General features: G+C 43.1%; 1 protein-coding gene across 2 annotated transcripts in view; it reads right to left on the reverse strand.

The window, feature by feature from the left end:
- Positions 1 to 18,263, reverse strand: part of PLOD2 (procollagen-lysine,2-oxoglutarate 5-dioxygenase 2) — a 147,313-nt gene that overhangs the window by 71,948 nt on the left and 57,102 nt on the right. For both annotated transcript variants that reach the window (XM_030216189.1, XM_030216188.1), the window contains exon 4: positions 2,121 to 2,284. In XM_030216189.1, coding sequence (XP_030072049.1) covers positions 2,121 to 2,284 — 164 coding nt within the window. The remainder of the gene's footprint in view (positions 1 to 2,120; positions 2,285 to 18,263) is intronic.

Genomic DNA, 18,263 nt, shown 5'->3' on the forward strand with positions numbered 1-18,263 from the left:
ATTGCACGGTATATTTCTGCATTAAGATGCAGTATCTGTGAACTTTATTGCACTTTGGTAAAAAGAACCCTTAGTTAGCAGTGTTTTAAGGAGCTGACAAGGGATCATGGCGCCTTGAGCCAACTTTTACTTTGGCACCCTTCCATTGGTGCACCCCCTCCCCCCGGCCTACCTTTAAAGGCAATTTCCCCCTACTGAATCTCAACAGTGTTTCACTTAACACTAACCGCATCAGCACCTGCGTCTTTCCTTTGCCATGCCCCTGTGGAAACAAGAAGTTATGTCAAAGAGGAGCAGGGCATGGCAGAAGGAAGATGCCAGGACTGAGGAAGATGCCGGAGCTCATGTGGGTAGTGTTAGGTGAAAAGCTGTGTTTGGCAGGGGAAAACTGCCTTTAAAGGTAGATGGGGTATGTGGCCTGAGACAGAAAGAGGAAGGGGGTTATAGCTCTTCTTTTTTCTCTGCACACGCACCACCAGCAGGTAAGCTCTGCACCAGCTTAACCTACAGGGCCAGTGACATCCTAGGTTCAGGCATTTGATGCCCTTTATCTCTGGTGCTGTGAGCCAGAGCCTTACTTGGTCCATAGGTCAAGCTGGCCATGAAGCTAACCCGCCAAAGAGTTTATAGCGGAATTGCGCACATACAAGTAAAAGCAGAGATTAACATAGCAAAATGTCTGCAAATGATGAACAGCTTTTAAAATTCACAATTACATTCACTGCTAAATCGTTAGGTAAATGTCTTTCCTGTGCATTTCAGTGGTGATTACGACATTAATCTGTTAGGAGATTGGAAACGAGACACTTTTATTGCTGCAGCACAGCTCAGGTACTTGTCCAACATACTGTTATAAAGCAAACTCTACACAAGATACTCGACTCCTGAAGCAGGCGCTGAGCAGGGGCGTAGCCAGACTTCGGTGGGGGGGGGGGGGGGGGGGTCCAGAACCCGAGGTGAGGGGGCACATTTTAGCCCCCCCCCCCCCCTGGTGCTGCCAACCCCCCCTGCCATTGCTGACCCCCACCGCTGCCACCACCAACTTTGACCCCACCCCGCCAATGACCCTCTCGACCCCCCTCGGACTCAACAGAACGAAGCCTTGCGATCTGCAAGGCTTCGTTCTGTTTCTGTGAGTCCGATGTCCTGCAAGTACAACATGCAGGACGTCAGACTCAGAAACAGAACGAAGGAAGAAGAGAACCTCGGCTGGCGGGGGTTCGGGTCCCCCGTCAGCAAAGGTAGGCGACGACGGGTTGGCGGCGGGAGGGGTCAAAAGGGTCATCAGCAGGGGGGTCTAGGGCCAAATCTATGGGGGCCCAGGCCCCCGTGGCCCCATGTAGCTACACCCCTGGTGCTGAGGAGATTCTATATATGGCGCCTAAAAACATTGGCACTGAAATCAGAGGCAACTATGCGTATTCTATAACTGGCATCTAGATTTAGGCACTGATTATAGAATATGCTTAGTTGATATTTCAATGCCGATATCTGCACACATCCAATTACTCCAATGAAAACCTGGTGTAAATCTCAACATGTAGATTTAGGCGTACTGGGCAATATTCTATAACTAGGCACCTAAATTTTGGAACACCCATGAAACACCCATTTTCTCGCCCGTAACCACGCCCTTTTTTTGCCTACGCGCATTAGAAATTTGGCGCACGTTGTTATAGAATACGCTTAGCGAGTTGTGCGCCTTAATTCTAATCAGTGCCAATTAGTGCTCATTATTGCTTATTAAGTGCTGTTATCAGCGCTCATTAGCATGTTAAGCCAATTAAGTTACGTGCAGCGATATAGAATCCACACCGATTTTAGCGCCTAAATATAAGCACACTATATAGAATCTGGGGGCGAGCACCTACACACGGGTCTATGTCAATTCTGCTTACATATGTATTTGATATCATCATTAAAACATTTCTGACATTACTCCTTGATTGGAAGTTATTTTGTGCATCCCTACTTACTCCTGCTTGTATTTTACATGTAGGTTTGCTTTTGGTGTGTTTTAAGTTAAATATTAACACTATTATATTGTAAAACATTCTGGGTATTTGTAGAAGGCTGGGTTATAAAACCAATTCAAGTAAATATTTTTAAATTACGTTTACCTCCTGAATTCAGGAATCGTTTTCCACTTCGGACAATGGGATACTTGTCAGCCAGTCTTTTATCAGGCCATACTAGTCCTTCTGCTGCAAATATTACTTTATGATGAGCTTCTTGAAACTTCTTCAGCAATTCTTCTGGGTCCCCAGCAAAGATAACATCATAGCTGTAGTAATTATAAACACCAAATATTATATCACACCTAGATCTGTTTTTGAACTGGCACATTCATCCAAGCAGAAATAAATAGCTTGAAATGTATACTCATTTTTTCAAGGAAGAAAGATTGAAGGAAGATTTGCATCGTTCAATAACTGGACATCAATTTTTATTGGTGTACCATATTACACTGCTACACCCAAGATTGATCAAGACCCCTGAGGCAGGCCTTAGGGCCGAAACATGGCCGTGTCGGGTCGGTTTTATAATCTTAATAACGTTTTTTGGTATCCTCCTTGGTTTTTCCCTCACTGTTTTTTCTATATCTCGTGGTTGCATGAGGTATTTTACCTCCTTTTGTTTGCTGATTGAAGGCAGTGGCCATGGCCAGAAGGATGCTAGGCTGCAGAAGAAGGTGTTGATGCCCCAGTACAAGTCATTGGTGAGCACCCACTTGGAGTATTGTGTTCAGTTTTGGAGGCTATATCGTGCCAAGGATGACTTGAAGTAGTTTAGGGAAAGGTGACAAAAATGGTATGGGGTCTGCGTCACAAGACATATGAGGAAAGACTTGAGGACCCAACCATGTGTACTCTGGAGGAAAGAAGAGACAGGAGTGATTCGATGTAGACATTCAAATATTTGAAAGGTATTGATTTACAATCAAACCTTTTCCAGAGATGGAAAGGTGGCAGAATAGAGGAAATGAATGGAAGTTGCAGGGGGGCCACCACAGGGATAATGTCAGGAAGTACTTTTTCACGGAGAGGATAGTAGATACCTGGAAGCCCTCCCACAGGAGGTGATGGAGATAAAAATTGTAACGGAATTAAAAAATGTGTGGGATAAAACACAAATCCTGTATGGAAAGTATGAAACCAAATAAGCTTAGCAGTGATTAGATGTAACCAAATAAGCTTAGCAGTGATTAGATGTAACCAGCAGTAATTGAGAAGCAAAGCCAGTCCTGGGCATATTTCTACTGTCTGTACCCTGATCTTGGCTGGACAGATTTGGATGGGCTGGAGTGGGGCTTCGATGACAACTTCAGTAGTTGAGAACAAGGCCAGTGCTGGGCAGATTTCTACAGTCTGTGCCCTGAAAATGGCAAGGACAAATCAAGATCAAGTATACATATGTAGTATCACATCACGCTATTAGTTTATCTTGTGGGGCAGATGAATGGACCGTACTGGTCTTTACCTGCCACCATCTACTTTGTTACTATGTTATTAGCGCCCAATTATTAGCAATGATCAGGTTGTTAATTATGATGTGCACACAAATTGTGTGCACACAGTTTTGAGCGCCATATATAGAATTTACAAACTGGCCAACTACTTTAATGAGAAAATTGTGAAGCTACGCAAAACGCTACCACAGTACACCATCAATATCGAAAAATTTACTGTCTAGACCCAACCCTGGATGAGTACCCAGCTGACCAAGTCTGGACAAACTTCGCACTCCTCAACGCTGAAACCGTCACCCAAGCGATTAACAGATTCGCCAAATCCCACTGTAAACTGGACGTGTGTCCTAACAACCTAATAAAATCTGCCCCGCAACGCTTCATAACAGACCTCACTTCACATCTAAACTACTTTACAACATGGACTCTTTCCTAAGGACAAAGGCAATATACTACTCACCCCAATACCCAAAGACTCGAAGAAAAAAGCAAAAGACATCACCAACTACCGCCCGGTAGCATCTATCCCTCTGGCTGTTAAACTACTGGAAAGCATGGTAACCAAGCAACTCACTGATTACCTGAATAAATTTTCTATACTACACGTATCACAATCAGGATTCTGCTCCAACCACAGCACTGAAACAGTACTAATCACTCTTTTAACCAAATTTAAATAAGAAATTACAACCGGCAAGAGTGTACTTCTCCTACAATTTGACATGTCAAGTGCGTTCGACATGGTCAATCATAAAATATTATTAAACATACTAGAATACTTCGGGATCAGTGGAAGTGTACTCAGTTGGATCAACGGCTTCCTAACCGCAAGATCATACCAGGTGATGGCAAACTCGAACACATCACTACCATGGAAACCAGAATCTGGAGTACCCCAGGGATCACCGCTATCACCGACCCTTTTCAACCTAATGATGACCCCACTAGCCAAAGCCCTATCCGACCAAGGCCTTAACCCTTACATCTACGCAGATGATGTCACGATATGCATCCCGTTCAAACATGATCTAACAGAAATCACAAACGAAATCAAGCTTAGCCTCCAGATCATGAACTCATGGGTGGATACATTTCAATTAACGCAGAAAAAACACATTGTCTCATCCTTTCATCTCCATGCAATACGAACAAATCCACACATATAAACACCCCAGACTACACCCTTCCTGTTTCAGACAACCTGAAAATTCTCAGTGTTACAATCGACCAAAAGCTCACGTTAGAAAGCCAAGCGAAAAACACTACAAAGAAAATGTTTCATTCAATGTGGAAACTTAAACGAGTAAAACCTTTCTTCCCGAGGGAAATATTCCGTAGCCTGGTACAATCATTGGTTCTAAGTCACCTAGACTATTGCAATGCAATCTACGCTGGTTGCAAAGAAAAAATCTTGAAAAAACGCCAAACCACCCAAAACACCGCAGCGAGACTCATATTCGGAAGAACGAAATAAGCCCTTATGAGCAAAACTGCATTGGCTCCCAATCAGAGTGAATCGTGTTCAAGATCCGCACCTTAGTTCATAAAATTATTCATGGAGAGGCACCAGCCTACATGGCAGACATTATAGACCTCCCAACGAGGAACTCAAAAAGATCAGCACGTTCTTACCTAAATCTTCACTTCCCAAGCTGCAAAGGGCTAAAATATATATATAAAAAAAACTTATGCATCCAGCTTCTCTTACATAAGCACACAATTATGGAATGCACTTCCAAACATCACGAAAAGAATGCACGACCTAACAAACTTTTGGAAATCGTTAAAAACCTACCTGTTCACAAAGGCATACCAGAAAGAACCAACCTAAAGTCCTGAACTCTACAAAACAATCAAAACTCCTACCAGAACTGGACAAAATCGAACTCTCTCTCCTTGATCACTTAAAATACTCTGCCATCTATGAACATTAACACTAAACCACCCTGTATTTCTCCTACCGGAATTGGCGATCACCATCACGGTACTATGTAAGCTACATTAAGCCTGCAAATAGGTGGGAAAATGTGGGATACAAATGCAACAAATAAATAAATTAGGGCGTTAATACCTCAAAGGCATATTAAGAGTATTGCTGAAGATTTTACACTTATCCTGAACTAGAAAAACAACTAACCTCATAGCTAAGAAACACATAAGAGAAGTCATTTCAATAAGTACTTTAAGAAAGGCTGGTCATTAGCATTCCAAATGAAACTCAATGCTATACTTTCTCCATAAACTCCAAAAATGTCCAGTTTCCAAACAGCTCACTTTCACTGTCAACAATTTATATGCCAAAGATAATAACAGGGTCATTCTCGAGGAAGGATGCAGCCTGGGTCATACTATAAAAAGAGAACAAATATCCTGTTTCAAAATTTGTCTTGACCATTGTGGTATTGCAATCATAACTATATAGGAAAAGAAATTTGGAAGATTATAAATATTTCCCTCATAGATAGCAAATCTGATCCGTTCCAACAACACTCCAAAGGTGCTACCAGTACCCTTCTTTGTAGACTAGAAGTTACATACACTCACATTTTTGTTCATAAGCCAAAGACAATTTCCATGGCACAATTATCCATCCAAAGCAGAAGAAGCAGGAAGACACCTTCTACGGAAATCCAAACACAGAACCCAAAGCAGGAGCAGAGGATGACACAATGACCAAATCCACCAGGGAGATGTAGTTCAAAGCAGATTTATTAAAGCACCAAAAAAAAAAAAAAGGAGTACCCGACACAGGATTAATGCTGACCTGTGCACTGTGGATGCTGCTGCTTTTATTGACTTTTATCGTCTTCTGCACCAAACATTGCTCTTAGTTGTCTCAGTGTCCTAAGTTGTGTACAGTAACCCCTGAGGCAGGCAGCAGCATCTGCTGAAACACACAATTTAATTGAATGAGCCAATTAGCACTAATAATTGAGACCTAACAATTAATGGTGATAATTGGCTTCAATTAGAAATTATGCATGTAAATATAGGTGTCACAATCTATGCATAAAATTACGTGTGGGTCGAAAAAGGGGGCATGACCACGAGAGGGTCATGGACGGTTCAGGGACATTCCTTTAATTTATGCATGCTGTTATAGAATGAAGGGGATACGCACATAATTTAGGTATAGATTTCATTGGTGTAAATGTAGTCACGGTTCTCGGTGTGCCTAAATGTAATTGTGGCTCCCGGTGCTAGGTGTTGGACTGAATCTAACCCAGATATTCAATTCTGGGCCTTTTCCTGGCACGGACATTCACTATCAGAATCAGAAGCTATCTAGATAGGACTGCATTTTTGTGGGGTCCAACTTGTCCAGTCAACCATGTGAGCACTGGCATTGAATATCTACAATACCCACACAACTGCTAGCTTCTCCCCGACTCCGCCCATGGACGGCCCCAGCACTAACCACACAGGACCACGGCAGTCGGGTATTCAGTGGCACTATGCATTTAAGTGTTATTAAATATCTGGGAAAAGCCTGCTGATTGGGTTTAAGCGGGCAGGAGCTTCTCTTATCTGTTTAAACCCCTTTGAAAATCTACTGTAGTATCTCGGCAGCATATGGGCAACTTAAAACTATCCACCTAATTCTATAAACATTGCACACACACTTTAATAGAATAACAAGCAAATTAGTGCCAATAATTGTCTTTTTAACAAGCAATTAGAACTAATCAGATTAATTGGGACTTACCTTCATAAAGTTAGGCACGGGATCCGCGCTTAAAATTTATGTGTTGCCCAAAAAGGCGTTGTGAAAATGGGATGGTTGTGGGCATTTCGAAGTGGATTGAGGCATAGTTTTCAGTTACGTGTGTAATTGTAGAACAATGCAGCTCCACATGTAAATTTAGGCGTGGGCATTTGCACCACATTTTCACTGGTGCAAATGGCGGCACCAAAATTTACACGTGACCTCTCCACTTAAGTCTTAATTCTATAAACCATGCCGAACCTTAGGCATGGCTTAAAGGACACCGTTTATGAGGGGGGGGGGGGGGGGTTCGGTGCTGATTTTGTAGGTGCTATATATAGAATCCAGCCCTATATGTATGAAGAGTAATTTTATAACAGATCTCCTAAATAGAGAGAGACATCTATTTTAGGCCTATTTTATGAAGACACATAGGTATATAAGGCCATTTTTTTTAGAAACAAATCCACACGTAAATAGTGGCATTTACACATTGTGATAGAGTCACATCCAGGATAGTTGGGTTAAGTCAGTTTCAGTCTGAAATACAAGTCCCAGAAGGCAATTCAGGCAAGGAGCCAGGGGGTGAAATGAAGAACCCAGACTGGACTCTTAGCTGCAATAGGGGAAGATATGGGTGTAAGCTGGCAGGACGTGTAGATTATCTTAACCTACACCTTCCCAATTGTAGAGGAATTAAATACAAGACCTACTACGCATCCAGTTTCTCCTTTTTGGGCAGCCAGCTTTGGAACGCTCTACCCAGACCAATCCGATTAATAAACAACTTCTTGCCCTTTAGAAAAATGCTGAAAGCTCATCTCTTTAAGCAAGCCTACCCTAATGCCCCAACCTAATCTCGCCAACCTCCACTTCCAATTCTGTTCTGACTTAAATACCAACCTCCCATCCTTCTCTTTCCATCTCTCCTTAATTTTATCCCTCCTTACCCCTTTTCTCCCAAATTACACTATCCTATCCTGTCTACCCTCTTTTATCCTAGTCATATATTATCTAGCTCAACTTAACATACACTACTAAGCCCGACTTTACGTTGTTTTACTACTGTTTTATTGAAAATTTTATTCTTAACTTTGTATTTCAAATTATTATGTAAGCCGCATTGAGCCTGCATTGTGTGGGAAAGCACGGAGTACAAATGTAATAAATAATAATAATAATTGGCTGCCACTAGGGGGAAAGAGAGATAGGAAACCCTGTGTGCAGGAGCTCATCATTAGTCTAATGCTCAACTCAGCTGGTATGGGTGTGGGGGAAGCTAATGGAAGGAAAATGATTGGTTGTGGTAGCAGAAGCCAGGGATTGATTAGGCAGGTGGGAAGGAGTCCCAGGGAAGAGAGAAGCAGAAGGAGAGAGGAGGGTAAAGCAGATGCAGAGTGAAATCCCTTGGGTGTGAGAAAGTCCCAAAAGTATTTGCAGGCTGAAAATCCTTGGGTAATAGAGGTCCCTAAAGCATTGAAGCTACCAGTGAAGTCGATGTAAAGGGGAATCCCTTGGGGTAGGAGAAATCCCTAAAGTATGGAACCCCTCCTGAAGGTAAAGAGAGTAGAAGGTAGAAACTGCTGCTTTGTGATTTAACTGTGATGATGAACTGAATGAACTGCTTCTATTTGGAAGTGAACTACTGTTTATTGTGCACTGGATAAAGAGCCCAGACTGGAGCTGACTGTGAGTCTGTATTGAATCCTGATATGTGCTGATAGCCTGCTGCTTAAAGGGGACTACGTGCCATACACTTTCAGGTGGCTTGCATATGCTTAAGATTGGAGGCGAATGCTGCTGTTGGAACTGTGTATCAGGTCTACTAGAAACCTGCATGGAATAAAGTCCTTAAGATTGAAGTTGCTGGTGGACATTTATTTCTTGACTGCACTGGGAGCCCATGGCTGGAGGAGATTGTTCTATCCTTGGCTGCACCTAGAGGTACCTGGTTACAACATGTATATCATACAAATGGAGTGGAGAAGTAGCCTAGTGGTTAAAGCGCCTGTCTTGACATCCAGAGATGCCCAGTTCAAATCCCACTGCTGCTTTCTGTGAACTTGGGTGAGTAACTTAACCCTCCATTGCCTCAGGTAGGAACACCCCTCCCCCCCCCCCCCCCCCCCGGTTTACTAAGCCATGCTAGCAGCTGCCATGTGCTAATGCCAACACAGCCCATGTACCTTAGTAAACGGGGGGGGGGGGGGGGGGGTTAGATTGTGAGCCCTCCAGGGACAGGAAAATACCCAGTGTACCTGAATGTAACTCACATTGAGCTACTACTGAAAAAAGGTGGGAGCAAAATCCAAATAAATAAATTAATGTGTAAATACTGATGTCAGATATCCACACCATGCTGACCCTTCAAGGGCGCATGGCTTAGGCAGGACTAAAATCTACACATGTATTCCCCATTTTACAAAGGGAATACATGTAATGAGGGACAGTTCTTATGTTGGAGTTTACAGTCACGTATAGGTTTTTTTAAAAACTGTTTGTTTCAGGCACGGCTTTACAAGAGATATTAAGAGAATCATTCTGCTTAATCTCATGTAGTTTATTACCAACTCCAAAATTAAACAAAGTTAAAAATGTTTTCTTTCCACTTAATTTGTGCGTCTTACAGGTGTAACTTTGTAAAATGGGGCAGCCACAAATGGAACTGCCTAGCATCATCATCATTTGGATGATGCCGGGTCCGTGCCATCTATTTTTTCAGCGTGCATTTTTGTAAAATGGCTGCTCTTGTTGAACAAGCCAGCAAATGCATGTGGACTCCCAAAGATCTTTTAGAAAAGGCTCTGGATTGGAAGATCTTTTTCTACATTGGGCACATCCTGACGTGGATATCTCAATTCCAATCTCTGTGTTCAATGTAAAACGAGGCTTTATGTATCTTTATAAAACATTGCCAGAAATCCTGCATTAATCACAATCAAAATAAAACCATGTAAATTTACACTAGCTCAAGATATATATATATATCCCTGACCAAGGAAATGAAAAAAAGCCCTACCAGAGCACAGAGATTGCATGGGAAGCCTACCACCTGCTGGATACTGAGAAATACTGACTGACTGATGGGGGGGGGGGGGGGGGGGGGGGATTGCACAGGATTCTTAAGTGATAAAATCACAGCACAGTGGGTCAGTCTCCACCAGCTGGCAGGACAGGACAAACTCTAGTGTCTCTGGACTGGTCTGGTGGGACAATAAAGAATGTATAATTCGCTCATATACTTGCATGTTCTATCCATGCTCCACTCAAATTCCAACCTTGTGCATATCCACTAGCAAAGAAATGCCATCATTTTCATGTGAATACTCTTGCACCAGTTAGCACTTTGTAAGAGGTCATTTACATGCTTATGAGGCCACATCCATGTGTAAATGATTAAAATACCTCACAGTGGGTGAGAACTTTATTGCTTAAAGTATGAGCCTCCTTATAAAATTATACAGTGCCATTAACAGGGTATGCATATTTTCAATGCCAAATCTGGCATTTAAAAAATATATTACCTCACAAAGACTCCAGTGTGCCAATTGTATCAAAACTTGCTTTTATTACATTAATGTGTTCATACACAACATATGACACATACAAACAGTTAACCTCTCATTCACTTAAAAAAATATACAGTGACCACTACCTCTGTAAATTGATCCAACTAAATTTAAGGTGTTGAAAAGGATGTACTATTTCTAACAGTTTCTTTTTATAATAACTTGTTAAAATTCTTGCCAAACACACACTGTTTTTGCTGCTCACATATTTTCCAGAACAATCACAGGAGTTTGGGACTGCAATCACTGAAGATTTTTTTTTGTCTTTTTTTACACTCTCTAGTATCAAGTTTCACACTTGACTGTGGTAAACAGCTTGGAATAAGGATTCAAAAAATTCTGTTCTCTAGCAGCTGTATCAAACTGAATTTGTATGCCAGAATGAAAACATATGTGTCTACCAACAGATATGTTTACAATATTAAAGCCCTGTTTACTAAGCCGTGCTGTAGAGACGCCCATGCATTCCTATGGGTGTCTCTAGCGTTAGCATGTGCTAATTTTTAGCACACGCTAAAAATGCTTCACACATTAGTAAACAGGGCCCTTACTGTAAATGAATACGGTGCAAATTAACACAGAAAACTATGATTTTGAAAATGGTATCTGTTTTAATTTTTATCATTTTTAATGTGGTGTTGCAAAGCAGAAAGATGGCTTTTGATGCTGCTACATTCCTGCAATGAGCTGAAGAAGTCACTACCATATATGGAAGTGCATTCCTGTAGCAGTATCAGAAGACATCCCCATTATCACAACGTTTGTGCTTGGGATAGCACAATATAAATTAACAAGTAACTAAACAATAAATCATACTTTCAGTGGAATGTTTGCACTAGATATGGATCAGAAAATGATTCAAGATGCTATCTGTAATCTGGTTTAATCCCACTACAATACATAGGAATTGGAATCTGCTAATCAAAAGATCAGATTACCAAACAACTTTTAGGGCCCTGTTTACTAAGCTGCATTGTAGGCACGCTATCATTTTTAACGTGTGCTAAAAACAATAGCGCATCTTAGTAGACAGGGCCCTTAGGGGTCCTTTTACAGAGCGGTGGTAAACCCAACGCGGGCTTACCGCTCGCTCTTCTGGGACTGCTGCCGGCCCAACAGAGCCACCGGTGGATCTGCCCCAAGCGCACACCATTCAGGAAGAAAAAGAAAACCTCCAGAAATGGCTTGCGTGGCGATAACCCAGTGGGGTAATCAGGCATCATTGCTCACTGCCCTGTTGCCACCAGGTTAGCGCGAGAGCCCTTATCGCCACCTTAATGGGTGGTGGTAAGGGCTTCCTGTGGCATGGCCACATGGCAAAAATTCTCTTACTGCAAGGTCATGTGTGTCTGGGGACGTTTTACCCACTGTGATAAAAAGGGACCTGGCGCATGGGGAAAATGGCTCTCGCCGCTAGCACAGGGCCATTTTTCCCACAGCTTGGTGAAAGGATCCCTTAGTTTTACACAGAAATTTAGAAAAATGAAGACAGATAAAGACCATATCCAGTCTGCCCATCCATGCCGTCTACCATCTCTTCCTCTCCCTTATAATCTCTCTAGCAGCAATACCTTGAGTCCCCTCTAATTGTCACTTACTAACTCCATATCTTCTATGGAGTATGTATGAAAGACCCCAACTTTTAATTACAAAGCCCAATTCTCAGTTCATCAAATCCACTGAACAAGTCAAGACACACTGTACAGTGTTACAAAATATTTTATTGACCATTAGACATTTTTGCATCTGCCACTAAAGGATTAAGGGATGAATATGCTTGAAACACAAGGGATTTTCTTATAATTTAATTCTGGAAACCATACATAGTTTTTAAAGTATTTCTGATAAGAGAAACATTGACTGTCCAGATACAGAGATTTCCACTACAAGCAAACATTGCATATAAATCTGACTTTTAACTGACTTGATATTTTTACATTTCATTTCTGCTTCCTGTAAGCAATGTGGAAAAAAATGGGCTAGGGTGATTGCTTTTTCCTCACTTTTTAAATATGTCACTGCTGGGGCAAAAATTATTGACACAGCAGTCTCATATTCCTTCCTCTCCACTCCCTACAAAAATGTACTCAATATTATATAAGTTTAGGTTTGGTAAATGAAGTAATGCCTATCACCCTTTTAAAAATGCTGAAGATACAGATTTACAACCCTTTATTGATACAATGGCTCTGCTGGAGTTACACAGACATTCTAGGGGCTACAACATGATGTCATTAACTTTATTACATTAATAAAAGGAAGTCATTGTGCATATTTTAGAGTAAATTAAAGACACCATAATTAACATGTGCTTCTTTTATAAATATGGTATAACAGAGAGAGGGAGCAAAGCACAAAAAAGCCAAGAAACAAAAACAAAAAGCACCAAGGGCCTTCAAAAAAAGGGGGAAATAAAGTCTTTAATCATATACGTTGATAAAGCAATACTTAAGTGGACCCGACACGGTCCGTGTTTAGGCGCCCAGCGCCTGCCTCAGGAGTCGCAAGAGACATCTGACAGCATGCGATAGTATTGTGAAAACAATACAATTTTAAGAAGCGATATACTGCAACACTGTGTGGTCCCCTTCACACAAAATGGAAAGTTATTTGATTCAACAAATGCAGTCCTACAGTCATGGTCTCAATCAAGTAACTGAAGGATTGCGTTTGTTGAATCGAATAACTTTCCATTTTGTGTGAAGGGGACCACACAGCGTTGCAGTATATCACTTCTTTAAAATTGTATTGTTTTCACAATACTATCGCATGTTGTCAGCTATCTCTTGCGACCCCTGAGGCAGGCGCTGGGCGCCGAAACACGGACCATGTCGGGTCCACTTAAGTATTGCTTTATCAACGTATATGATTAAAGACTTTATTTCCCCCTTTTTTTGAAGGCCCTTGGTGCTTTTTGTTTTTGCTTCTTTTATAAATGCCATACTATTTTGCTCAATTTATCAAACAAAAAATATATACTTTTTCCTAATCAAAGCAACTCTACTGAAGGAAAACAGATGCCCCTGAAAGTAATGAAGCAATATGAAAACCAAGATTTTGACTATACATTATTTTCATTCTTGGTAATTGCCAATGGCGACATATGTAAAGGGAACAGGACAAAGTTTGGATGTACACAGTAGGGTTGGCTAAGTGAATGTGAAAATCATAGAGGCCATATGATTCCAAAATATTCTCTAATTTGATGACTGTATTCTGGCAGGGAGTATAGGATGAAGGTGAAAGGGGATAGTCTATGGAGTAATCTAAGGAATATTTCTTTATGGAAAGGGTAGTGGATGCATGGAATGGCCTCTTAGCAGAGGTGGTGGAGATGGTGTAGAAGAGGAGTGTATCTGAATTTATGCAAGCATGAGAGAAGCAGACAGAAAGGAAAACAGAACTTAGCAGTTGGTACGGATGGGCAGACTTCATAGGTCATAATCGAACGGGGCGGGGAAACCTGTATTATCGAAACAAGATGGGCGTCCATCTTTCGTTTCAATAATACGGTCGGGGACGCCCAAATCTCAACATTTAGGTCGACCTTAGAGATGGTCGTCCCCGGTTTTCGGCCATAATGGAAACCGAGGACGACAATCTCAAAAACGATCAAATCCAAGCCCTTTGGTCATAGGAGGAGCCAGAATTCGTAGTGCACTGGTCCCCCTGACATACCAGGACACCAACTGGGCACCCTAGGAGGTACTGCAGTGGACTTCACAAATTGCTCCCAGGTGCACAGTTCCCTTACCTTGTGTGCTGAGCCCCCCAAAACCCACTCCCCACAACTGTACACCACTACCATAGCCCTAAGGGGTGAAGGGGGGCACCTACATGTGGGTACAGTGGGTTTTGGGTGGGTTTTGGAGGGCTCACATTTACCAGCACAAGTTTAACAGGTAGGGGGGATGGGCTTTGGTCCACCTGGCTGAAGTGCACTGCACCCACTAAAACTGCTCCAGGGACCTGTATACTGCTGTCATGGAGCTGGGTATGACATTTGAGGCTAGCATAGAGGCTGGCAAAAAAATTATTTTAAGTTTTTTTTTAGGGTGGGTGGGAGGGGGTTGGTGACCACTGGGGGAGTAAGGGAAGGTCATCCCCGATTCCCTCTGGTGGTCATCTAGTCAGTTCGGGCACCTTTTTGAGGCTTGGTCGCAAGTAAAAATGGACCCTTCTTTTTTCCATTATCGGCCAAGGACGCCCATCTCTTAATCACGCCCCATTCCACCCTTCGCTAGGGTGCCGACACGCCCCCTTGAACTTTGGTTGTCCCTGCGACTGAAAGCAGTTGAGGACGCCCAAAACCGACTTTCGATTATGCCGATTTGGGTGACCCTGAGAGAAGGATGCCCATCTCCCGATTTGTTTCGGAAGATGGGCGCCCTTCTCTTTCGAAAATAAGCCTGACGGTCTTCTATATGCCATTATTCGTATGTTTCTGTGTTTAACACGGCCTGTGGATTGTATATTTGTCTTCTTTACACCCTTAAGAAACTTAGAAGAAATACTAGAGATGTGCAGTCAGAAAGTTTTAATTTGGTGTTCTGTTTTGCTTTCACTTATTTTCATATCATTATGTTTTAGTACACATTATTATGTTCTTACGAATGCAAGTTCATTTTGTGCACAGAACATAACTGTGCACATTAACCTAGTCTGCAATAAAATGAAACAAAACTTGAAAAAGTGCACATTCCTATAAATTACAGAGATATTTTCAGTGCTCTTTCTCTCCACAGTTTTAGGCTGGCCTAGACCACTGCCAAAGTCCACAGAGCTACAGTGTATCTCTCTCCCGGTCCCTTACTCAAACAACATTTCCAGGTTGCACCATGCTGAGTAACAAATATAGATCCTTAACTACTGCTGCAGAAATAAAGCATAGGGTAACCAAATGACATATAAAAACACTGACATTTGATCTAGTCCAGTGGATTTTATTTTGCCTCTCATCCAGAAGTCTTCCTGGCAGTATGTTTTGCCTACTAACAAGGCTATACAGTGCATATTTATTGATTGATTGATTGGGATTTACTAACCGCCTTTATGAAGAGATTCACCCAAGGCAGTGTACAGCAGGTACAGTTTAACACAGAACTTACAATTTTGTTAACAGCATAAGAACAGTAAAAATAGCCAAATATAAACATGAATACAAGAAATGAGGTAAACTTGAAAACAGCAAATTAAAACCTAATAATAGGACTAACATGAAGCAGTATAAAAAATATACACATTTAACAGCACTGAAATTCAGAAATATACCTGTAATACAATCCTATATAATAATTCTCACCTCCAACATTCTCTCTTGCTGCCTGTGTCCGTGGCTTTCTTCGCAGTTGGTCTGCTAGGCTCCGTAGATCAGGCTGACTTCAAGCAGAATGCCAGAGCCGGAGGAGGAGGGGCGAAAGGAGCAGGGCACAGGGGCGGAGGCGGAGCTTGAAAGAAACAGAAGCGTTGAGGGGCAGAGTAGCCGACAGCGTTGCGACCAATGGCACGGAAAGAAAGGTCGGAGTCCTCCTTGGGCGTCAGCAGAGGGGGCAGAGCCACAGAGAGCGTGCTGCTGTGCCGAGCCGGCGCGCGGGTGCGCTCGCGTGTTCCTGCACAGGGCGTGGGGGAGGGGGGACTTCAGGAGTTGGAGCAGCGCAAAAGAGAAGGAAAACAGGCGACAGCCGCGGCTGCCCCTCCGGGCCTCATGGGAGGGTGTGTGGGCAGCCGCAACGACTCCTCGGGAGGGAGGGAGGGAGCTTGAAACTCGGAGGGAGGGAACTTGAAACTGGGAGAGAGGGAGGGAGCCTGAAAGTCGGAGGGAGGGAGGGACCCTGAAAGTCGGAGGGAGGGGGGGACCCTGAAAGTCAGAGGGAGGGGACGACCCTGAAAGTCAGAGGGAGGGAGGGGACGACCCTGAAAGTCGGAGGGAGGGAGGAAGGGAACGACCCTGGAACTGGGAGGAAGGGAGGGGGGAGGGAAGGAAGGGGGCCCCTGGCACAGACTCTCATTCTCACACACACACCCTCTCTCACAGACACACTCGCACCCAGTCTCACTCTCTCTCTCTCATAGACACACTCGCACCTGCTAGCGCCCGTTTCATTTGTGTCAGAAATGGGCCTTTTTACTAGTTCCAGCATAATACTAATGAAACATCTAATAAGCATGCATTAGAACATTCAAATAACATACCTATGATGTTAATGCTTTTCTACCATACAGCTTACCATGTAGTCCAGGGGCCAAGTGCAGATATATAGGCAGGGACATGATGGGTGGTACAGATTCAGTTGGGATAAATAGATGAGTGGCTGAACTCTAGGCAAGTTCTTTGTACAGTTAAACAAGTTATAAGGAACTAAGTTACACTGTATATAGCAAGCTAGTTCAGGAATTTAGAGAAAATATAAGAAATCATCCCATCACCCAGCTCCAGACTTATGTAGTAATTGTCTGCAAAGTAATATATAGGCCTGTGCCATAAAACTTGTGGGAAAATGTTAAACAGGGTCTAACATGTATTGCAATAAATGTTTCCAAGGACATATTAAAACACCCTTAATAGAATAGCCTTAGTAGCTAACATGGGGCTTCTTTTACAAAAGCCACGCTAGTGCAGTCGCGTACCAAGGGGGGGGGGGGGCAGTAGGGGCGGTCCACCCCGGATGCACGCCACTGGGGGGGTGCGCACGCCGGTCAGCTTCGTTCGTTTCCATGCTCCCTCAGTAAACCTGTTCCGGGGCAGAGGGAACATGGAAACGAACGAAGCTGACCGGCGCGCGGCACCCCCCCCCCCCCAGCGGCGTGCACCCGGGGGGGGTCTTTCGCCAGGGTGGTGGGGTGTCCTTTCACTGGGGGGGGGGGGGGGGCGCTGCACCCGTGGGGCAAGGCGCATCGGCAATCCGCCCCGGGTGTTAGCCCCCCTAGGAACGCCACTGCGCTAGTGATTCCTGCATGGCAAATGAAAGGAAGCTCATTCAATTCCTAAGGGCTTCCTCTTATTTGCCAAACAAGAATTGCTAGCGCAGCTTTGTAAACGAAGCCCATTAATCGTAAAAAAAATAAAAAATTCTTCATTAGTTTTCAGGATATTGCTTGTGTTAACCACACCGATGTGAAATGACTAATTAGCTCTCTCCCCCCACCAAACACAATCATCTCCTCCTACCATCAGTAACTCACAACCATAGACCCCACCGCTTAACTTTCTAGATTCCCCTTGCAGAATGAGTTTTGATCATTTCACAAGGTTTCCCATCTTCACCAAAAGGAAATCAGTGTCCTCCTGCTGGCATTGCTGCAGCTGCTGAATGATGCCACTAGAGTAATGCATCCCTAGAGGTGTCATTTAGTAAACTTCAACAAGGCCACCAGGCAAGTCCTAACTACCCTTCTGCCACTGAAGACAGGGGACACACCTGAATGCTAAGTCTCATTCCTGAGTTGTAGAGAGGTCTCAGACAATTTCATCCCTTGGTGTGTGGAGAATTCCAGCTGCTTAATGATGCCACAGAAAGAA

The sequence above is a fragment of the Microcaecilia unicolor genome, chromosome 10 (genome assembly GCF_901765095.1).
Source record: "Microcaecilia unicolor chromosome 10, aMicUni1.1, whole genome shotgun sequence".
In the NCBI taxonomy this organism is placed as follows: domain Eukaryota; kingdom Metazoa; phylum Chordata; class Amphibia; order Gymnophiona; family Siphonopidae; genus Microcaecilia; species Microcaecilia unicolor.